The sequence below is a fragment of the Aquarana catesbeiana genome, linkage group LG03, assembly GCF_042186555.1.
Source record: "Aquarana catesbeiana isolate 2022-GZ linkage group LG03, ASM4218655v1, whole genome shotgun sequence".
NCBI classification, from domain to species: Eukaryota; Metazoa; Chordata; class Amphibia; order Anura; family Ranidae; genus Aquarana; species Aquarana catesbeiana.
The window spans coordinates 697940655-697961036 of NC_133326.1; the positions used below are offsets into that span (position 1 = coordinate 697940655).

At 44.4% G+C, this 20382-nt stretch overlaps 1 protein-coding gene across 1 annotated transcript; it reads left to right on the top strand.

Moving 5' to 3' along the window:
- Nucleotides 1-1037: 1037 nt before the first annotated feature.
- LOC141134298 (olfactory receptor 10A7-like) lies at nt 1038-12598 on the top strand. Its single transcript, XM_073623872.1, has 2 exons — nt 1038-1106; nt 11658-12598. The coding sequence occupies exons 1-2, from the start codon at nt 1038-1040 to the stop codon at nt 12588-12590; spliced, it is 1002 nt and encodes a 333-aa protein (XP_073479973.1). The 3' UTR covers nt 12591-12598.
- The last annotated feature ends 7784 nt before the right edge of the window (nt 12599-20382 follow it).

Consider the following 20382-nt stretch of genomic DNA (forward strand, 5'->3'; position numbering starts at 1 on the left):
CATAATGGGCTACTATGCATTGCATAGTAGCCCATTATGTGTCACTTACCTGACACAGGAGCCTGCGATGTCCCCGATTTCCTCACAGGCAGTGAGCGTCCATTCTTCACCCCTCTTCCTTCTGGGACCGCGAACTCCGGCCCTGTGACTGGCAGGAGTCGCGTGACGTCACTCCCGTGCATGCGCGCGGGAGCCGCCAGTCACGGCATGACCCCAGCTTGAACCCCATAGCGTGCCCTTTCAAGAGTGCGCATGCACCAAATACATTGACGCATGCGCAGATGAAAGCATAGTTCGGGAAAATAGTAAATATCTCAAGCACCTACAGGTAAGCCTTAATCTAGGCTTACCTGTAGGTGAAAGTGGTCTGTAAGGGTTTACAACCACTTTCAAGTAAGGGTAAGCGATATGGCTTAGGTGGCCTGTATCTAATAAGAGGCATGCTTCCAAAGTAGAAGGTCGATAAAGGACTGTAAATGGAGTTAACTTTTAAATAACAGTTAGTAAACTGCTCCTGATAACATTCACAGTAATATTTCTGAAGAGCTTCTCTGAACAGGGTAGCCGGGCTGTAATGTCCAAATTATACCATGGAGAAAAGGTCGGTGGGTGGACACATCACATCATCCATCCCACTGGCTTTGAAGAGGAAGTAAAAGTGTGAGGGGAAAGAGGAAAGCTTGTATTGTATCTCATATCGCTTAGATCTCAGAATAGGGGGGCTGTATAGGCCCTCTGGTGGAGCACTAGTTGGAGGTGCAGGTTTATCAAATAAGCCTGAAGGGAAAGGGGGGGTGGGGGAGAACTGGGGGGGGTAAAGGAACAGCAGATGAGAAAGAATGGGGGTGGAGGTGAGAGGATCTCATTAAACCATGTATACACTGTTGTATTGGGTAGGTGGGGTGTATTATTACCACTAGGGAAGCAGAAGGGAGTTATCTAGGTCCAGGGGTAAAAAGTGGGTGATCCAGGGCCTCCAAAGTCTTTCGTAGTTGGACGCTTTATCCAGTATGACTGCTTCAGTCTTGGCATGGATCATGGCTTGGGTGATTCTATGTTTCATCGCCAATATGCATAATGAAGTGGACTTCCGTGCTTTTTCTATGGTTTGTTTAGCTGCTGTTGTGACAAAGGGTAAGAATTTAAACTGAAGGAATGTTAAGGCTTGTGGTTTGCTATTGAGAAGTTCTACTGTAGGATCAGGTATCAGGGGTGAATCAAACAAAATTGATAGGAATAACTCTATCCAGAAGGTATGAAAGGAAGGAAGAAAGGAAGGGGGGGAGGGGGCCACGGGGGAAAATGAAGAAGAAAAGGGGAGAAAAAAGGAAGAAGGGGAAAGGGGCAATGAAAGCAAGAGAAGGGGGGGGGGTGGACTGAAAGGGGAAAAAAAAGAAGAAAAAAGGGGGGGAGAAAAACAAGGGGAGAAAAAGGAAAATGAAAAAAGAAAACAGAAGGGATAAGATGGAGAATATCCAAAATTGGTTGTCCAAACCCACCTAGTATACCAAGATATTGTGTGTAAAAACCTAGCGGTCAGAGGCAGAGGACAGATGGCAATGTCATCACATCAGTGTAGAGGAAACTTGCGGGTAAATATTTTCATGTAGACAAAGGCTGTGTTTAAAGTTCCAAAAGGAATCAATCACAGCCAGCTCAAAGCCCCTGAAACAAAAATAGAACTTTAAACACAGCCTTTGTCCACATTAAAAAATGTACCTGCAAGTTTCCTCTACACTGATGTGATGACATTGCCATCTGTCCTCTGCCTCTGACCCCCGGGTTTTTATACACAATATCTTAATAATTAATACTTAAAATAAAAAAGGTGTGGCACTACCTCAGAAATATAGATTGTGATGATTCCATATAGATTCTTCAAAGAAAATATTGTGTGATGACGTGTATCACACGAAATGCATAGAGGCTTTTTGTCCGCTTCTCACTGACATAATTTCCAGTCTTGCTGGCTTCCAACCCCTGGGCAGTGGATTTACACTAAAGGCGTGTTGATTTACACTAAACCAAGCTCTACATGTTGGTGCTGGCATATAGCACACTTAAACGTGAGTAGGCATTTGTTATCAATACATGCCTTTTTGCACCTTTACCAGCTTGTTGTTGTATGATCTTCCCTATATTCTTTTTGAGTTATACTGTCTAGATTAAGTGGATCATCTCTCTCTACCTATGCTGTCGGTCTAATGCCCTGTACACGCGATCGGACATTCTGACAACAAACTCCATCGGATTTTTTCCGACAGATGTTGGCTCAAACTTGTCTTGCATACACACAGTCACACAAAGTTGGTCGGAAATTCCGAATGTCAAGAACGCGGTGACGTACAACACATACGACGAGCGGAGAAAAATGAAGTTCAATAGCCAGTGCTATTGAATAGCCAGTGATGTACCAGGAGTGATTTGGTCTAGGGACCAGAGAGGAGAAAGAGGTAATGACTGCACTGTGGTCTGACCAGGCGCAGGGCTCCATATCCAAGGTCAAGACCAAAGGGGAAGTCCCAACGTTGACGAGGATGTGGTCAATGCAAGAGAATTGTTTGTGGGGATGGGAGTAATGAGTGATTGTCGCTTAGCAGGATTCTGTTCTCGCCAGGAGTCAAGTAGGGAGAGCTGATTTAAGAGCTGTTGATAGGTGATGAGTTGAGCGGTGGATGGGACCGGGGACTTATCCAGGAGAGGGTAGAGGACCTGGTTGTAGTCTCCACATATTAGAAGAGTTCCTTGTGTATGTGAGGCCACAACAGACAGCAAGTGGGAGAGAAATGACAGGAGTCTCTTATTGGGAGCGTAATATGAGACTATTGTGACTTTTCAGTCTAGTAACAGATTTGTGAGTATAATGTAACGACCTTCTGGGACTCTGGTCTCCGTCAGGAGTGTGAATGGAGTATTAGGGTTGAATGCCACCAGTACCCCAGGCTGTTTAGTAGAAGGCTAGGCTGTGTACACTTGCGGGTATTGTTTGTCAAATAATTTAGGTGTTGAGTGGGTAGAAAAATGTGTCTCCTGAAGGCAAACTACATGGGCTGAGAGCGAGGAGAATGAACAAAAGGCTTTGGTGCATTTGGTTGGAGAGTTGAGGCCCTGTACGTTTATTATTATTATTATTATACAGGATTTATATAGCGCCAACAGTTTACGTAGCGCTTTACAACTTGAGGGTAGACAGTACAAATGCAATACACTTTAATACAGTAGGAATCAGAGGGTCCTGCTCCTTAGAGCTTACAATATAAGAGGGAAGGTCAAGAGATACAAGAAGTAATAACTGTGGGCGATGTGCTGATTGAGAAGATAAATGTACAGTTGTTAGGTGGGGGCCAGATAGGCTTCTCTGAAGAGATGAGTTTTCAGGGATCGTCTGAAAGTGGATAAAGTAGGAGAAAATCGGACAGATTGGGGTAGAGCATTCCAGAGGATGGGAGAGGCTCTGGAGAAGTCCTGAAGGTGAGCATGGGATGAGGTGACAAGGGAGTTTGAGAGCAGGAGGTCTTGGGAGAAGCGAAGAGAACAATTAGGTTGGTATTTTGAGACTAGGTTGTTGAGACTAGGTGTACTGACACATAATCACACACATAGGTTGGACTTGATGGACGTGTGTCTTTTTTCAACCTCACCTACTATATGTAACTATATGATGTAGCTGGGGGCCAGGTTGTGTACGTTTAAGGTTAGAACTTTTAAGGTTGCCATGTTTGGATGTGGAAAAGGGATAGAAGGTTACGAGCTCAACTAGTAAGGGTGTAAGATACCTCTCTAGGGAGGGTGGGGGCCTGGGGTTAAAGGAAGGGAAGGTAGGAAAGCAGCAAGAGTGGAAAGAGTAGTTGTAGTGTGGAGTGGCACTGTAGAGGAGGTGCAGTCTGATTGGCGGAGGGTGAGATGCCGTCCAACCAAGGGACTCAAAGGTGGGTCTGAGGAGTACCCCAAAAAGGTAAATATGTGTAACCTAGGACTAAGGGGGTAACAGTAAGTAGTCTCCGGGACTGCAACAGCCAAAGTGTGCTATAGAAGATCAAAAACAAACGATTCTCAACATTAATTAAGAGATAGTGGTTCTAGATACAAGGTAGGTGAGTCACTGCTGGACATATATAGCATGTGCTGTCGTACAGGTTGATCAAAGGGGAGAAAGATTCCAAGATATATATATATATTGTTTGTATTAATGCCTATTTAATGACATACAGTATATGCTTCTCTAATAGACACCTGACTCTATATGTTAAAAATCCCTGAACAAGGGCATCAAGCCGGAAACGTTGGGTTCATCCATAAAGCCTACATGTGTCTGTATATATATTGTAATCCATACAAATGTTAATGCACTCTTTTGTTCTTGATGACTTAAGTCTTTTATTGAATATAATATTTTGTAATAAACTTCTATTTTAAATTATATAAGTATTGTTTTTGGTCACTTAAAAAGTCCCACCCACTAAGGGGGTTTTGTGTTTTTCCTACAGGTTGAGCAAAGGGGAGACCCATCTGAACTAGCGTGTTGTGAGATGAAGGATGATGGATCACAGGGGTGGTCTCAGAGCCAATTAGAATGCTAGAGTAAATGTTAAAGTTAGCATTTAGAACCACTGTTAAAGGCAAAGGCTAGCATCATGCAACACAAAACTTTGATAGGTGCAACCTTGTAGGTGACTAACATAGTATGGACAGCCATAGGTGTGCGCAGCCTATTGCATTAGGGTGTGCCCCCGAAAGCTCCATATTTACCTGCCTCTTCCCCGCTCTCCATCCTTTAACAATGAGGGGAAGGGGGAGCAAGAGAGCACATGGGGGATCAGGTCAACAGAAGGAAGAGAAACAGGGAAAGGAGGGGTAGCATATATTAGTACCAATCCCCCTATATTTTCTTCCTGTGGCAGCTGAATGTTATCAAAAGGGAGAGGAGGAAAAGCCTACTTTCAGCTGCTGCAGGAGGAAAATACAGATCAGTTCCACAAAATTCCACCCCCACCACCTCTCCTGTCCAGGTTCTGAGGGTCAGCAAAGAAGGATTGCGGTTTACCTATCAGCTGCCCACCACTAACAGGTTGCCAAACCCAGGATTAGGGTGTGCCCAGGCACACCTGGCACACCCCTTGCGCACGCCTATGTGGACAGCATTAAGCTATTGTAGATGGCCCGGGCCCCTGCAGCCGTTTTATCAGGCAGAGGGGGGCAAGGGTATCTATGGGGTTAGAGAGTCATGGATCCCTGGTGTTCAGGAGAGATCATAGGTCCAGGGCCCACCGAAGAGGGTGGGATACTTGGAATGGTCTCATACTGGGGGATGGAAGTTGCAGCATCAGGGGTGCACAAGCTTACCATAGTTAAGCACATTAGAAATTGGTAATGACCAACACGGCGTCTGGATCCCTCGGTGGTGGCTGCAGTAGGAGTAAGCTGGAGGTCATGTATAGCAGCCTGGAGGTCTTCCATTGATTTGCAGAGGTGAGATGATCCCTTATAGGAGAAGAGGTCCGCAAAAGTTCCATCTGTAAGTGATGCAATGTTGTTTCAGGATGAGCAGGAGGGGTTTCATTGCCTTACATTTGGAGAGGGTGAGTTGGGAGAGATCCTGAAATATTTGATAACGGTGTCCTTGGAAGGTCAAGGTATCTTTGTTGTGGGCTGCCACCATTAGCTGCTCCTTGGTGCGGAAATAGTGGAGCTTCACCACTATGTCACGAGGTGGGCACTCTTCTGATCATGGAGCCAGGGATCTATAGATTCTGTCCATTTCCAACCATTTGATAGGGATGGATGGAGCGAGCTCCTGAAAGAGCGCAGTGATGGTGGATTGTAGATCTACAATGGTCTCAGGGATCCCTCTTATGCAAACATTAGATCTCCCCGCTCTGTTTTCAAAGTCCTCAAGGCAGGCTTGGAGGGTAAGGTTCTCCTCACAGAGGGTCTCCATGTCCTCCGCATGGTTGTGTGTGAGAATGTTTAATTCTTCCACCCTTTGTTCTAGGTCTGTGGTTCGTCTGCCCACCTAATGGATTTCACGGGTCAGCTTCTCAGTAGTGGTGTCCGAGGTGTTTTTGAGAGCTCTGGTGAGCATTCTCTCTATCCGGGTTAGCAGGTCTGGCTGGGTGCTGTCATGCTGCAGGGCTAAGGGAGTTAGATCGTATTCTGTGTCAGACTCACTGCTTGCTGCAGTCACTGGGAGCCTTGTCCCTTTCTGTGAGTATAGCGTGTGCTGTTTGATAGGTCTAGAGGAATGTGGCGGCCCCATCTTGGAAAAAGCCCCGGTCAGCACCTCCTTGATGGATTTTGGCTTTGTTTTCAGCTTGGCGCCATTGAAGACCATAGTAGGAATGTCCGCCGGGTCTAGGGAGTATGTGAATGCTGCCGTTTGTGTTGCGGATGTCAGGAATCGGTGTTTCGTGGCTGTGTCAGTCCCGGTAGATGTGGAACACTAGTCAGACATGTCCGTCCCGAGTGGCAGTTTTGACATTTTTGGGGGACCAGTGACACCAATACTGTGATCACGGCTAAAAATATGCACTGTTACTGTACTAATGACACTGGAAAGGTAGGGGTTAACATCAGGAGCGATCAAAAGGTTAAATGTTTTCCTATGGAGGGCTTGCTAACTGTGGGGGAGGCGCTTTTACTGCGGGAAAGCAGAGATTTGTTTTCCAGCTTAGCAGAAATACAGAATCACTACCTTCCATACTGACAAAACAGTGATCTGCCTTGTTTACATAGGCAGACTGCCGTTCTGCCCCTTTCGGGAATGATCGGCGGGTCCTGGCGGAAATCGTGTCAGCCGGACCTGCTGATCGCCTCTTGCTGTGTCCAATCACAGCGGGAGTGGGTCACCGGTGGTGCGCGTGCGTGCCCCAGACCCAGAAGTGCAAAATCACGTACCTGTACATGAGATTGCATAGGAGAGCCGTATAAGTACAGTATACGGTCAGCAAGCGGTTAATTGAAGCTGAGGTTAGAAGCTGATTGGCTACCATGCACAGTTGTACCAGATTTTTTCACTCTCCGGTTTTAGTAAAACAGCCCCATAGGGTTAACTCACTGGTATTGCTATCTTAAAGTATTGACATTGATAAATGATCTGGTTTCCAGGTAGGAAGCTTCCCCTCCCCAGAGGATCTTTATGGTCTCATTGGCTTGTAGTGTAATGTAACAAAATTGGAGGCAAGGCTTGCTGCCAAACCAGCTTCTGACAACGCCTGTGCTTGCAATCACACTGGAAAAAATAACATTAAATACCAGTTTACTTCTAGTTTATTCACATTATTGACAATCAAGCCCTGATGAAAGGGGTGCTCTTGAACCCTCAAAATGCATCAGCTACTTTTTGGATCATCCCCAACTTTTACAGGAATAAGGTTTTATCTGGACCTTTTAGAATTGGTGTGGCACTTCAGTTTCCATTTTTGTTACTGAATAGCATTCAACTGTTTTGCCCAAACTTAGATTTACAAACTATAGCACAATATAACATTGCCAGATACTATGTGTGATTGACTTTTTGTTTGTTTATTTGCTTGTTTTACTTGTTTTTTCTCCATAAACACATTCCACGGGAGGAGGATCCTTTTTATCGTAATTGGCCTCCTGAGATGTAGTATCATTTGTAGCTCTATTCCAATTCCCTGTGGCTCTATAATGAGACTTCATAAACTATAAAATATTACGGCTGATTTATAATTCTCAATAAATGACAGCTGACACCAGAACTCACCTCAATGGGTTTGTGTGCTTACATCCTATGCCATGAGGTGGGAAGGTTATGCATAAACCAGAGCTAGACCCAGCAAAAGGCCTGTCTTCATCACCATCATGGTATGTGCCTAGCTGGCATTGTTTTTCTACAAAACTGCACTGCTTTTAATATGAGGCAGAAAGATACGTTAATTTATATGCATAGTAATCATTTTAGGAATGGCAACATTTTAAAAATAATTTTAATATTATGTTCATTTTATTTTTGCCATTGGTTTTAGAATAGCATTAGATTTTATTATGCATGCAATCGCTTTTGACCACTTATATCTTACATATAAGAAACATCAGATTGATTTCTCAAACTTGGAGAGTGGACAGAACAATGCAATGCAGAACCATTTATCCAACTGTCCATCCAGAGCCTCTGGTTTATAGACCAGATATATCATAAATATAGAACCATTTATCCAACTATTTTATAGCCCTTTATAGAACATTTACCCATATTTCATCATTTCAATTTTAAGTTATAAGTCATTAGGAAAAACAGGTAGACCATGGTTTTTATAGGGTAAAACTTTGGGAATAACGAGACAGTAAAAGCAGACAAAAAGTAACCAAAGGGTCTTCAACTTGGACTGGAGTGAAGTAACTAGTGAAGCAGGGATCGAGGGGAGAGGACTGAGCGCCGGAGGATCAGCAGAGCTAGGGAACCGGGAGGAGAAACTAGCAGATGTCACACATGGTGGGCGGCATGGGATCAATATAGTGGGAGGGACCAGAGAGAAAGAAAGATCAGTAAACTAGATGATCAGAGCTGAGGATTACCACTGAGAGGGGGATCGGCAGAGCAGAGCTGGGGGTTACTACTAAAAGAGGGATCATCAGAGCTGTGCGTTAGTACTAAGCAGGGGATCTACTGAACAAGGGTACCAATGAGCCTGGGATCTGCTGAATGAGGGTACCAATGAGCTGGGGATCTGCTTAACAGTGGTAATACTGAGCCTTATGCAACGTACACACGAGCAGACTTTTCGACTGGACTGGTCCGACTGACCACATCCGGCGGACAATCCGACCATGTGTGGGCTCCATCGGACCTGCAGCTGACTTTTCGGTCAAAAATCTGCCGGACTTTAGATTTGGAACATGTTTCAAATTTGTCCGACGGACTCGAGTCCGGTCGAAAAATCCGCTCATCTGTATGCTAGTCCGACGGGCGAAAACCGACGCTAGGGCAGCTATTGGCTACTGGCTATCAACTTCCTTATTTAAGTCCGGTCGTACGTCATCACGTACGAATCCGTCGGACTTTGGTGTGATCGTGTGCAGGCAAGTCCGTTCGTTAGAAAGTCCATCGGAAGTCTGTCAAAAGTCCGTTGAAAGTCCGTCGGAAAGACTGTCGGACCTTTGATGCCGAAAAGTCCGCCCGTGTGTACAGGGCATTAGTTCTACTGGGCCCCTTTAAAACAGATAGAAAATCAACATACAAACACAGGGCATTTGCCGACATTGCTGGACTCCAGGACAGGTAAGTGTCCTAATGTTAAAAGTCAGCAGTTAAAGTATGTGTAGCTGCTGACTTTAAATTTTTAAAGGGCGGGGCGGAACTCCGCTTTAAAGTGTAAGTGTAAACAAGCCTGATGCCGTGTACACACAGGCGGACTTTTCGACCGGACTGGTCCGATGGACCGAATCCAGCGGACAATCCGCCCGTGTGTGGGCTCCATCGGACTTTTTCGGTCAAAAATCTGACGGACTTCAGATTTGAAACATGTTTCAAATTTGTCAGACGGACTCGAGTCCGGTCGAAAAATCTGCTCGTCTGTATGCTAGTCCGACGGACGAAAACCAACGCTAGGGCAGCTATTGGCTACCGGATATCAACTTCCTTATTTTAGTCCGGTCGTACGTCATCACGTACAAATCCGTCGGACTTTGTTGTGATCGTGTGTAGGCAAGTCGTTCGTTCAAAAGTCTGTCGGAAGTCCGTCAAAAGTCCGTCGGAAAGTCTGTCAGACCAGTCCGGTCGAAAAGTCCGCCCGTGTGTACGCGGCATTAGGTGTGATTAATGTGGGGCTAATAGCATAGTTATCCCTGTACCATTGTGTCCAGAGTGCCATCATTTTGACACTTGAACATAATGTCCCTTGCTAGAGGCCATCATCAGTCCTTAAGTACCGTGTGTTTGTCAGCCATGAGCTTCTTTTAAACGTAGTATGTCCAAAGAGTTGAAATAGTTATTGACCAACCTGATGTGGCAAACACAAAAAAAAAATACCCTTTAGTTTCTCTTTCATTCCCTTTCTTCCCTTACAAACTGTGGAAGTGCTGTGCCCTGCAACTGTGTTAAAAGAGTTAAAGTGATTTTAAAAGAAAAAAACAAAAACAAACATGTTATGCTTACCTGTTCTGTGTAATGTTCTGCAAAGAGCAGCCCTGATTCTCCTCTTTTTGGGTCCCCCGCTGGCACACCTGGCTCCTCCCCATTTCCAGTGCCCCCCATAGCAAGCACCTTGCTATGGGGGCACTTGTGTGGGCTCGCTCCCGAGCCGCGCTCTGTGTGTTTATTGACACACAGAGCAGGGCTTGGCCCTGCACCCCTCTCTCTTCTTACTAGCTCAGTGGCTGTGATTGACATCAGCAGGAGCCAAGCCAACGGCCCCAGCTGCTGTTTCTAAGCCTTTGAGGAGATAGAGACCCGAGAGAGTGCTGCTGCTCTCATGCACCGTGCTGGATCCGGATGGGGCTCAGGTAAGTATAAGGGGGTCGTAGGGTGGGCTTTATACAGAAGGTTTTTAACTTTAATACAATGCACTAAGGTTAACAAAAAAAAAAACTTGAGGCTTTAGAACCACTTGACCCAGGATTCTCATCCATGCAGGACTCCAGAGAACTTGCATCATTCAGAGGACATTTACTCTTCAGTTTCCTCATCAGTTTGTAAATCCTGATGTGGGACCTGGAGGCAGGAGATTTCATAGAGACCTGGGAGGGACAAAATCTCCAATCCTGGGTCCGTGTTTTGAGAACCACAAGCACACTAATTGGGCAGGTGTGTGCTGGGCTTTTAGGAGAGAACTGACTAGCGTTCTGGGCTCCACCCCATCAGAAAGAGGAGGTTTCTGTCAAGGAGAACAGATAGGAGCCAAAGCAGCAAGGGGCTACCGAGTAAATCCACCAAGTTTTTGAGAGAGGTTCTGAGTGGTATAATGTCACAGTCTGTGGGATTAAAAGTGATACTAAAGGCTTACTTTTTTTTTAATACTGTAACAAATGTGTTATACTTATCTGCTCTGTGCAATGGTTTTGCACAGAGCAGCTCCAATCCTCCGCTTCTCGGTTCCCCTCCTGAAGCTCTGGGCTCCTCCCTCCTGCCAAGTGCCCCTATAGCAAGCGGCTTGTGCTTGATTGCTCCTAAGCCCCGCCCTGTGTGTCTATAAAAGAACGGGACTCGCCCCCCCATTCCCTCCTCACTGGCTGTGATTGACTGTAGCGGGAGCCAATGAGGAGGCAGAGAGCCAGGACAGCAGCTGGTCTCATGCACAATACTGTATCAGGATCTGGCTCAGGTAAGTATTTGGGGGGCTGCAGGCAGAGCTACATACTGAAGGTTTTTTACTTCTGTGCATAGAATGTATGAAGGTAAAAACCTTCAGGCTTTACAACTATTTAAAGACCAGGAGGCTTAATGTTGTTTGTTCTTTGGACAGAAGATAAATGCTAAAAAACCCTGCTAGGGAAACTTGTTTAATTTCTGGAACTGTACTGAAGTTTCTTTTATTAAAAATGGACAAGAACATTCAGTGAGTTTCTGTGTCCTTAATACGCTACCACTTGAAGCTAGTTCTCGCACAACCTACTTCGTCATATTTGTTTATAAGCATTAATAGATTTTTCATTCTGTGTTCTACCCAATATTTACTGCCTGTAATATCTTCCCCCAGGCCACATGTGCTCAGAACGAAACAAAGGTGACAGAGATTTTTCTTGTAGGGTTTGGGAATCTCCAACACCTAAAAAATTTTATTTTTGTTTTGCTCCTCATCGCTTATCTGGCCACAGTAACAGGAAACATGGTAATTATAACTTTGATATCCACCAGTCCAAAGCTCCATTCTCCCATGTACTTTTTTCTTAGCAACCTATCTGCCTGTGAAATATTGAATACCACCACAATCATACCTAACATGTTGTACATTTCATGGCTGAATGGAGGTTTCATGTCATTCTATGGCTGTATCATCCAATACTACCTAGGATCTGCAACAGGTAGTATAGAATGTCTTCTCTTAACTGTTATGGCTTACGACAGACATTTGGCCATTTGCAACCCTCTGAGATACTCTTCCATCATGAACATTAACACTCGCAACCATCTGGCGGCTTGGGCTTGGGTGGCTGGATTTACAGTGATGGTCACGTTGGTAATTACGATCTGCCATCTACAGTTCTGTGGTTTAAATACTATCGATCGCCTCTTCTGTGATCTAGCTCCACTTCTGCAGCTGTCTTCTTCAGACTCATCACTGGTAGAGATGGAAATTCTCTTCATAATCATATTTCTAAACATTGTACCATTTATCTTGATCATTGTGAGCTATATCTCCATATTTTTCACCATCCTGAAAATGTCCTCACTTTCCGGAAGACAAAAAGCTTTCTCCACATGCAGTTCACATCTAGCTTCTGTTTGCTTGTTCTGTGGATCGATATGTGTTACTTATACGGTTCCTTCTCAGCATAATGAGTTACATAAGTTTTTGCCTCTGTCATACACTGTTTTGACTCCTCTTTTGAATCCAATTATTTATAGCTTAAGGAATCAGGAAATGATAGATTGTTTTAGATACTATTTTAAACTCACTAATAAAAGTTAATAATCGCCCCTTAAAGTTTACGCCAGCGCAAAACCTTCTTCATTTCTCTAGGATACCTAAACAACAGTATTACAAATTAGTTGCTATGCTTCGAATAATGCTGCTAGGCTTTGCATCCCAGTATGCTGGCAGTCAACTTGTCCTCCTTCCATGCAGGAATGGCTTCAACGTATTGCTTGCATAGCGGAGATGAAGGAGCTGATCTACACATCATGAGACAACATTTCTAAATTCTTTCATACCTGAGCATCGTGGACCTTTCTTCAGGATTCTATGTTGTAGCTAGGGCTCCTGTGGGATGGCTCCTGTGGGATGCCACCTGAACCTCGGCAGGGCACCTGAGCTGCTTTTAGGTCTCTTTTTTTTTTTTTATGGCTGCTTACCATACTGAGGGTATAGTTTCTCTAGATTTGAGTCTGTGGGTGGAAATAGGGTTGGCAGATGGAACTACTCCCATTCCTCCTCCCAAATGCCCTGTTCTTTTTTACCCCTCCCTCCTTTTTTCCCCACCCTCTTCCCTTTTTTTTTCCCAGCCCTCCTTTTTTTCTCCTTTTATCCCATTTTCCTCTCACTCTTTCTGAACTCTCGAATTGTCCCTTCCCACCTACTTTCTCAGCTTTGGTTTTGGTACAGACAAAATGCCCCCTCACTGGAGTTTTCCATGTAGGGGTGGGCCCTCTTATCTCTGCCCTCCTATCCCTTCCCTCCTATTGCTCCCTCTATGTCATGGGTATAGATTCCCAAGATTTGAGTCTGCAAGTGGAGATGGGGATGGCACTACTCCGCACCCCCTTTCCCCAATTCCCTCTTCTTTTTTCCTTCTCCCTCTTCTTTTTTGTCCCTGCCCCCCCCCTTTTAATTTAGACAAAACTGAAAAAGTTTTCCATGTAGAGGCAGGCCCTCCTATCCTTTCCCTCCTATCTCTTCCCTCCTTTGGCTCCCTTGGTGTCGTGGGTATAATTTCCCTAGATTAGAGTGTGCAGGTGGAGATGGGGATGGCAGATGGCTCTAGTCCGCATCCCCTTTCCCCAATGCCCTTTTCTTTTTTACATCTCCCTCTTTTTTTTCATACCCCCCCCCTCTTTTTTTTCTCTTTTCCTGTTTTTCTCTCACTCCTGAACTCTTGAATCGTCCCTTCCCCATCTACTTTCTCACCTTTGGATTCAGTTCAGACAAAATGCCCCCTTACTGGAGTTTTTCCATGTAAGGGAGGGGCCTCCTATTCTTTTCCTCTTATGGCTCCTTCGGTGTCAGGGGCATATGGGCATAGCAGGGGGGAGGCCTTGGGTCTCAGGGGACTTTGCTACTATTGTGTCTGTTACTTTGTGTATTGTTCACTCTGATTATTTTGTTAAAAGGTTGTTTTGGTTCAGACAATATGCCCCCTTACTGCAGTTTTCCATGTAGGGAAGGGCCCTTCTATCCCTTTCCTCCTATCCCTTCCCTCATATGTCTCCCTCGGTGTCATGGGTATAGTTTCCCTAGATTTGAGTCTGCAGGCAGAGATGGGGATGGCAGATGGTACTACTTCCCACCCCCTCCCACCCCCTCTACCAAATTCCCTGTTTTTTTTCCTTCTCCCTTTTTTTTTATACCCCCCCCTTTTTTTTTCTTGTTTTTCTGTGTCTCTCCCACTCCTTCTAAACCCTCAAATCATCCCCTCCCCACCTACCTTCTCACCTTTGGTTATGGTTCAGACAAAATGCCCCCTCTCTGGAGGTTTCCATATAGGGGCGGACCCTCCTATTCCTTCCCACCTATGGCTCCCTTGGTGTCGTGGGTAAAGATTCTCAAGATTTGAGTCTGCAGGTGGAGATGGACAAAATGTCCCCTCACTGGAGTTTTTCCATGTAGGAGCGGGCCATCCTATCCCCTCCCTCGGTATCAGGGTTATATGATCATAGCAAAGGGGGCATAGGCCTGCCAACCTTGGGTCTCAGGGGACCACTCACTACTATTGTGTCTGTTTCTTTGTGTATTGTTCACTCTTATTCTTTTGTTTAAATGTTTGTTCTATTATATATTGTCCAGGTATTCGTTTCCAGGCTTAGTCCCCACTACCTGATGTAGGTCACGCACTTTTGTTTTGTGTATTCTTCCCTGAATTGATGATGAATCATTCTGTACTTACCTTGCAATCTATGTGCTATACTTTTTCTCTATTTTCTCTTTTTCTCTATGTATTATCTTCTTTATTTAATAAAATGTTTATTAAACTAAAAGTTAATAATCCGTGTACACATTTATATAATTCAACAGTCATCATGGGCTTTTGATAAGCAGATCACCAGGGTTTTTGTTTTTGAGCAAAGCATTTCTAAATTTTGCAGCCACAAAATATTGGAGGACTAAAAGTACTGGCCACAATTTATGAGGGAGGTTGTTTTTGCTGCTACAAAATTGACTTTTTCACAGAATAAATAAAGATTGACAGATTTTCTGCTAAGCGTGTAGCCTTTTTAGGCCAGGCCATTTTTTTGAGGGAGAGAGCAAGTAGCTTCCCTCTAAAAATAAGAATTTTTTTTTAGATCCCCCTAGCAGATGACAGGGGCTCACCCAAGGTGCGGAGTCTAAGCACTAACCGATGTTTACCAGAGCTCCTGATGGTGAAGATGGATTTTGCTGTGTGCTAGTACCAGGTCACAGTCCTCAGGATCACCCCACCAGGAGGTGAGCAAGCTGGGGCTTCCATCTGATTCCATCCAGCTGCTACTTGCACCAACCTTTGGCTTGTTTATTGACTATGCTTCTGCTTGATCCCAACCTGCTACACCTGTCACCCAGACACCAACTTGGTCATCTCCTGGTGGGATGATCCTGCAGGTGTAGCAGGTAGGGATCAAGCAGAAGCATAGTCAGTAAACAAGCCGAAGGTTGGTACAGTTAGCAACTGGATGGAATCAGATGGAAGCTTAGTTGATGAACAAGCCAAGGATTGATAACGAGTGGTAGCAAAAATAAAGGCTGCAGCACATATGAACAAGATATTGGCTGGAGAGAGCACAATAATCTAGCATACAGGAAGTGCAGAACCATGGCTTAAATCAGGAAGTTCATGGAAGGAGCAAAGAGTTCACTAGAATCAAGATACAAGGCAAGGGTGTCCAAGAGATTAGGCAGAGAGCTGCCCTGCATCTCAGGTGGCACAGCAAGACGAGCTACAGTCAGATACCGCAGGGGTCCCAGGTTCAGATTTGGGCCCTCACACACACACACACACTGTGACAAACGCCTTTATTGAAAAAAGAAAGTTCCACTGTGTAAGTTAGTAGTCAGTCTGAGGTGACTTTCTGCCAGAGAACTCTCACTATAGATGGCATTTCCCCATCCTGCAGCTGAATGCAAATTAAGAGGCAGAGTACTCTGGCTGACATCATTGACCAATTATGGTCTTTACTATATTTAGGCAATGATGTTATTCTGGGACCATCTGACAGTTTTTTTTACATTCAGATGCTGATGTGGAGTCCCCCCCAAAATCAATATCTTTTTCTGGGCATGCTGCCTTTGTCCAGAAAAGTGAAAGATGGGATTCACCCCCCCCCCCCCTTTCGGCACCATTTTAAGCTACATACCCTCAACATGAGGAGGGTGCCTTGATAGGGGGCCAGAAAAGCCCACCCACCTTGCTCCCATGTTGATATATACACGGCCTTATCCCCACATCCAGTCCTTAAGAGGATGAGAGGGCATATAGTATCTCTGAATAATCATTCACTAAAAAATGTTGAAAAGTAAATAAGTACACAGATGTCTTAGAAAAAGTATTTTATTTAAAAAAATGTTTATAGTGTAGATCCATCTTCAGTCATATTGTCCAGCGATGTTGATCCATGATCAATCACGATGAGCAATAACCGATGACGCATTCAAACAAAACACAATGACTTACTCTGATGATTCACTCCCATTGCACTCTTGCTGCATAGAACATTTCCCCAGCCAGCTTAGGTAGGCCAGGGATCAGAACATGCTTTTGCTTTAGTACATTCTGCATGCACACCACTTCACAAGAAGGTTTATGGCATCCCCTCTTTAAGCCTTTTTAAAAGACCCACTTCCTGCTGAACGTTACTTTTCAAAAGTTTTTTTTGCATTGGCCTTATTTTTACCATTGCAACCAAAATCAAAGAAAACTTCCCAGCTCAAATTACCAACCAGCATGCAACAAAAACGGAATTGTCCTATCTAACAATGTGAACTGTTAGACAGGACAATTCGGTTTGTTGCAGGCTGGTTGGTAAGTTGAGCTGGGAATTTTTTATTTGTTTGTTTGAGATGCGTCGTCCTTTCATGTGCGCTTTGTTGTTAAGGGCAGTTGTAGGTTAGGGCAGTAGCTGTTTGTTTGTACTGTTGGTTATTGTTACTGTTATTTTGCACACTGGCCTTGAAATGGCCAGAAAAAATTACAAGATTCAGCAGCTATAGACTTCAAAAGGGACTTGGGACCTGTGTTTGGGTTTTATGGATTTCCTGCTGGTTTCAGGAAATGTCTAGCAAACCAACCTTTGCTCAGCATACTCATCACTAGTGGCTAACCCCATGCCATCTTTTGCCAAGCATGGACATACCCTGTTGGTCGCAAGCGCAAGCAAAAATGACTGCTTTTTTTTTTCTTGCACATTTACTAAGCTAATAGAAAATTCCTTTGAAAAGTAAAACAACCTATTTGCCTTTATTAAGTCAATGCTATATTGCCCCACCTTGAGGACATAGATGTGAAGCCTTCCCCCCAGCAGACAGAATGGACTGGAAATGGCTTCTGATCCCTAGGATATAATGGAGGAAGGAAGAAGCAGAGTAAGTCTTAAGCCTCGTATACACAATCAGATCTTCCACAGAAAAAACCTCTGACTTTTGTCCGAAGGTGTGTGCCTGGATTTTGTCTTGCATACAAACAGCAAGAAATTGTCGGACAACAAGCGTACTGAGGTACTACGCGGTTTTTCAGCTCTTTAGCGCCACCCTTTGGGCTCCTTCTGCTAATTTCGTGTTAGTAGAAGTTTGGTGAGTGTTGATTTGTGCATATTGATTTCACGCTTTTCAGTTCGCACCTTTCATTTTGTGCTTTTTAGTTCGTTTCTGAACGGCCGTTCGTCAACCAGACTTGCGGAATCGGAGGAGATAACGCGTTGTTTATTAGTGGCCTTAGAGTTATTGCTTTGGCCCAAGTCCAGTCCAAGAACAGGAGGAGGAGGAGTTCTTGGACCAAAAATTGGTTGCTTTATTAATCATGACCATTTATGTCATATGCCTTTGCTGCGGGAGCTCCAAGAGAATTATCCAGATGATTTTTGGAATTATCGCCGGATGACATACCCCTGCTTTCACCAACTCTTGGCATTGTTGATCCCTTACATTAAGAAGCAGGACACATGCAAGAGGCTTTTATTTTATTTTTTGGTTAAATAATAATGATTTGATTTGGTATATTTTCTATATTTTTCGATGCATAGAATTCACTTTTTGGTTAAATTCTATTGGCAGATAGCATGTCTAATTTTAATTGTTTTCTTTTTTAAATGCACAATAAAAACATTGTGGAGAATAATACTTCAAATGACAGTCACATATTACTACACACCTTCCTCGTGTATGCTGCATTTAGGAGGGACACTGCTGAGCCAGTGCCCTCTCCACCAGTCCAGCGTACCTACAAGAAAAGGGGACACTCTTAAGAGTACAGACAGGGAGGCTGCACACCCCGAATATAAAATTAAAGGACAAAGAATCCCCCTAATGGGGCTTTAATGCAGCCAGTAGTATATAAAGAACAAAATACAAAAAGGTGTTGTGATGGCTATTTTAATTTAGTTAATACAGCAAGTACTGACAACAAAGGTTTGGGACATGGACTTAAATCCAAAGATGAAAAATAGGAAACAATGCCAATAACAGAGGGCAGTGTACAATAAAATTACATCACAGACAACAGTAATACAATAGCACAAAGATGTTGATTGTGTGAGATCCTGACGCGTTTCGACCCCAATGGGTCTTCTTCAGAGGATAAATATGTCTAAAAACTGTAAAAATGTAAACATGTGTCAAGCAATTTCAAGCCAAGACTAAAAGAAAGAAAATATATAAACAGTTCCATATGGTGTATCTTTACCAGTCACGATGTACTCGATGGTTACAGGTGGCCATAATGTGAAGGAGTATCCCTCTTAGTATATCCCCGATATCCTAGCAGGTGGGCCAGTCACAAGGGGAGCGAGTGCCACCCACACGTCTTACAAGGAATCACACACTGTATATCCCCAAAGGGGTGGAGGGAGTATACACTGCACCTGCGATAAAATTGCAATATATATATTGAGTGGCGGGTTCCAAAATAGGATTTGTACGGCAAAAGAGACAAAAGAGAAATGTATCTATTGGCTATTACAGTTTTGAGGGTTCTAGCTAGGTGACGGGCGTGATGGGATGACGAAGCCATGCAAGAGGGAAGACAACAAGGGTAGCAAGTGTGAGGGAAAAAGGTGAGGGAAGGAGAGTGAGGGAAAAAAAGAAAGGAAAAGATAAGTGATGAGCGGGGATGGGATGGAAGGGAAGGGAAGGAAAGGGAAGGAACGGCGGGGAAGGTATGGTAGGGTAAGGGAAACACATATATAATGCATGGGTCGGCTCCCAAATCACGTCCGTATATATAAGGAACCTGAGAACACAGTTAGAAGGTGTAGAAACCAGTGAGTGTGGGGGAGGCCCATCAAGGGGCCAAAAAAGGTGGAAAGTGAAAAAACCAAAAATGAATGTAAACCAAACAAAACAAAGAAAAAAAAAAAGAAAAAACCCCCAAGCAGGTGTAGGTGGGTGAGTGACATGTGAGAAGAGCAGAGTGAGTGAGGGAGGCATGAGAATTGGTGTGAAATCGATGAGGTCACAGATAAAATAATCAAAAATAATCCATAATATCACAGAATATAGAGCGGGTAGATCAGTCCAGCGTACCTCTGCCACCGCACTCCTGGTGAAAAAATGGGGCCCCACCGAGCACCTAGTGTGGACCCCATGTGTGCTCTCACGTAACTCTTTAGCTTCCCTGTACCATACAGCCAGGTACACAAGGTCTCCGTACTTCCGGTTTCGTCCCAGTTGCTTTGGAGAACCGACCAGTAGGGAGGGAGCCAGAACACTGACCCTCTTGCTGCCAGAGGACCTGTGAACTACACCAGGTACCACACTTTATGACCAGCTGCTATACATTTCCCCCATTACTTGGTTACCCATAGCAATTGCTCTCTAACTCCAACTCTTCTGCTGAGTTCACCTTTCATAGAGGCCTTGTTTTTGTACCCCGTATGTGCTATACAGGCCCTGTTCTTCTGATACACCATATGTTACCATGCTCCCCTTCAATAACTTCAGACCAGCCCTAGATCTTTTAAAACCTTTTACTGAAACTCTTCTCATGGCTATGTACGAACAACTGAAATGCTGTTCAGTTTCTAACTATCTAGCTGTGACTGTCCAGGCGTACCTTGGTTGGTGTAAGTCCATAATTGGTGTCCTCCAACAGCTTGGCAGATGCTCCGGTGCTTCATGGGACTACAAATAGCGCAGTAGCTCCTTTTTTAGTATTTCATGTGCAGCAACGGCTCCAGACCTTGGGACCTGGCCTCCCCCCTCTTTAAATATGCACAGGAAAAGAAAGCAGGGCACAAAAAGCCTGGGAAAGGAGTCCAACCGCAATTAACCTCTTCCCAGCCTGGGCAGGCTATCTATCTTGCTAAACAAAATCCCTAACTGTAGGCATTTCTTCATAAATTTAAGCCAAAATGTATTCTGC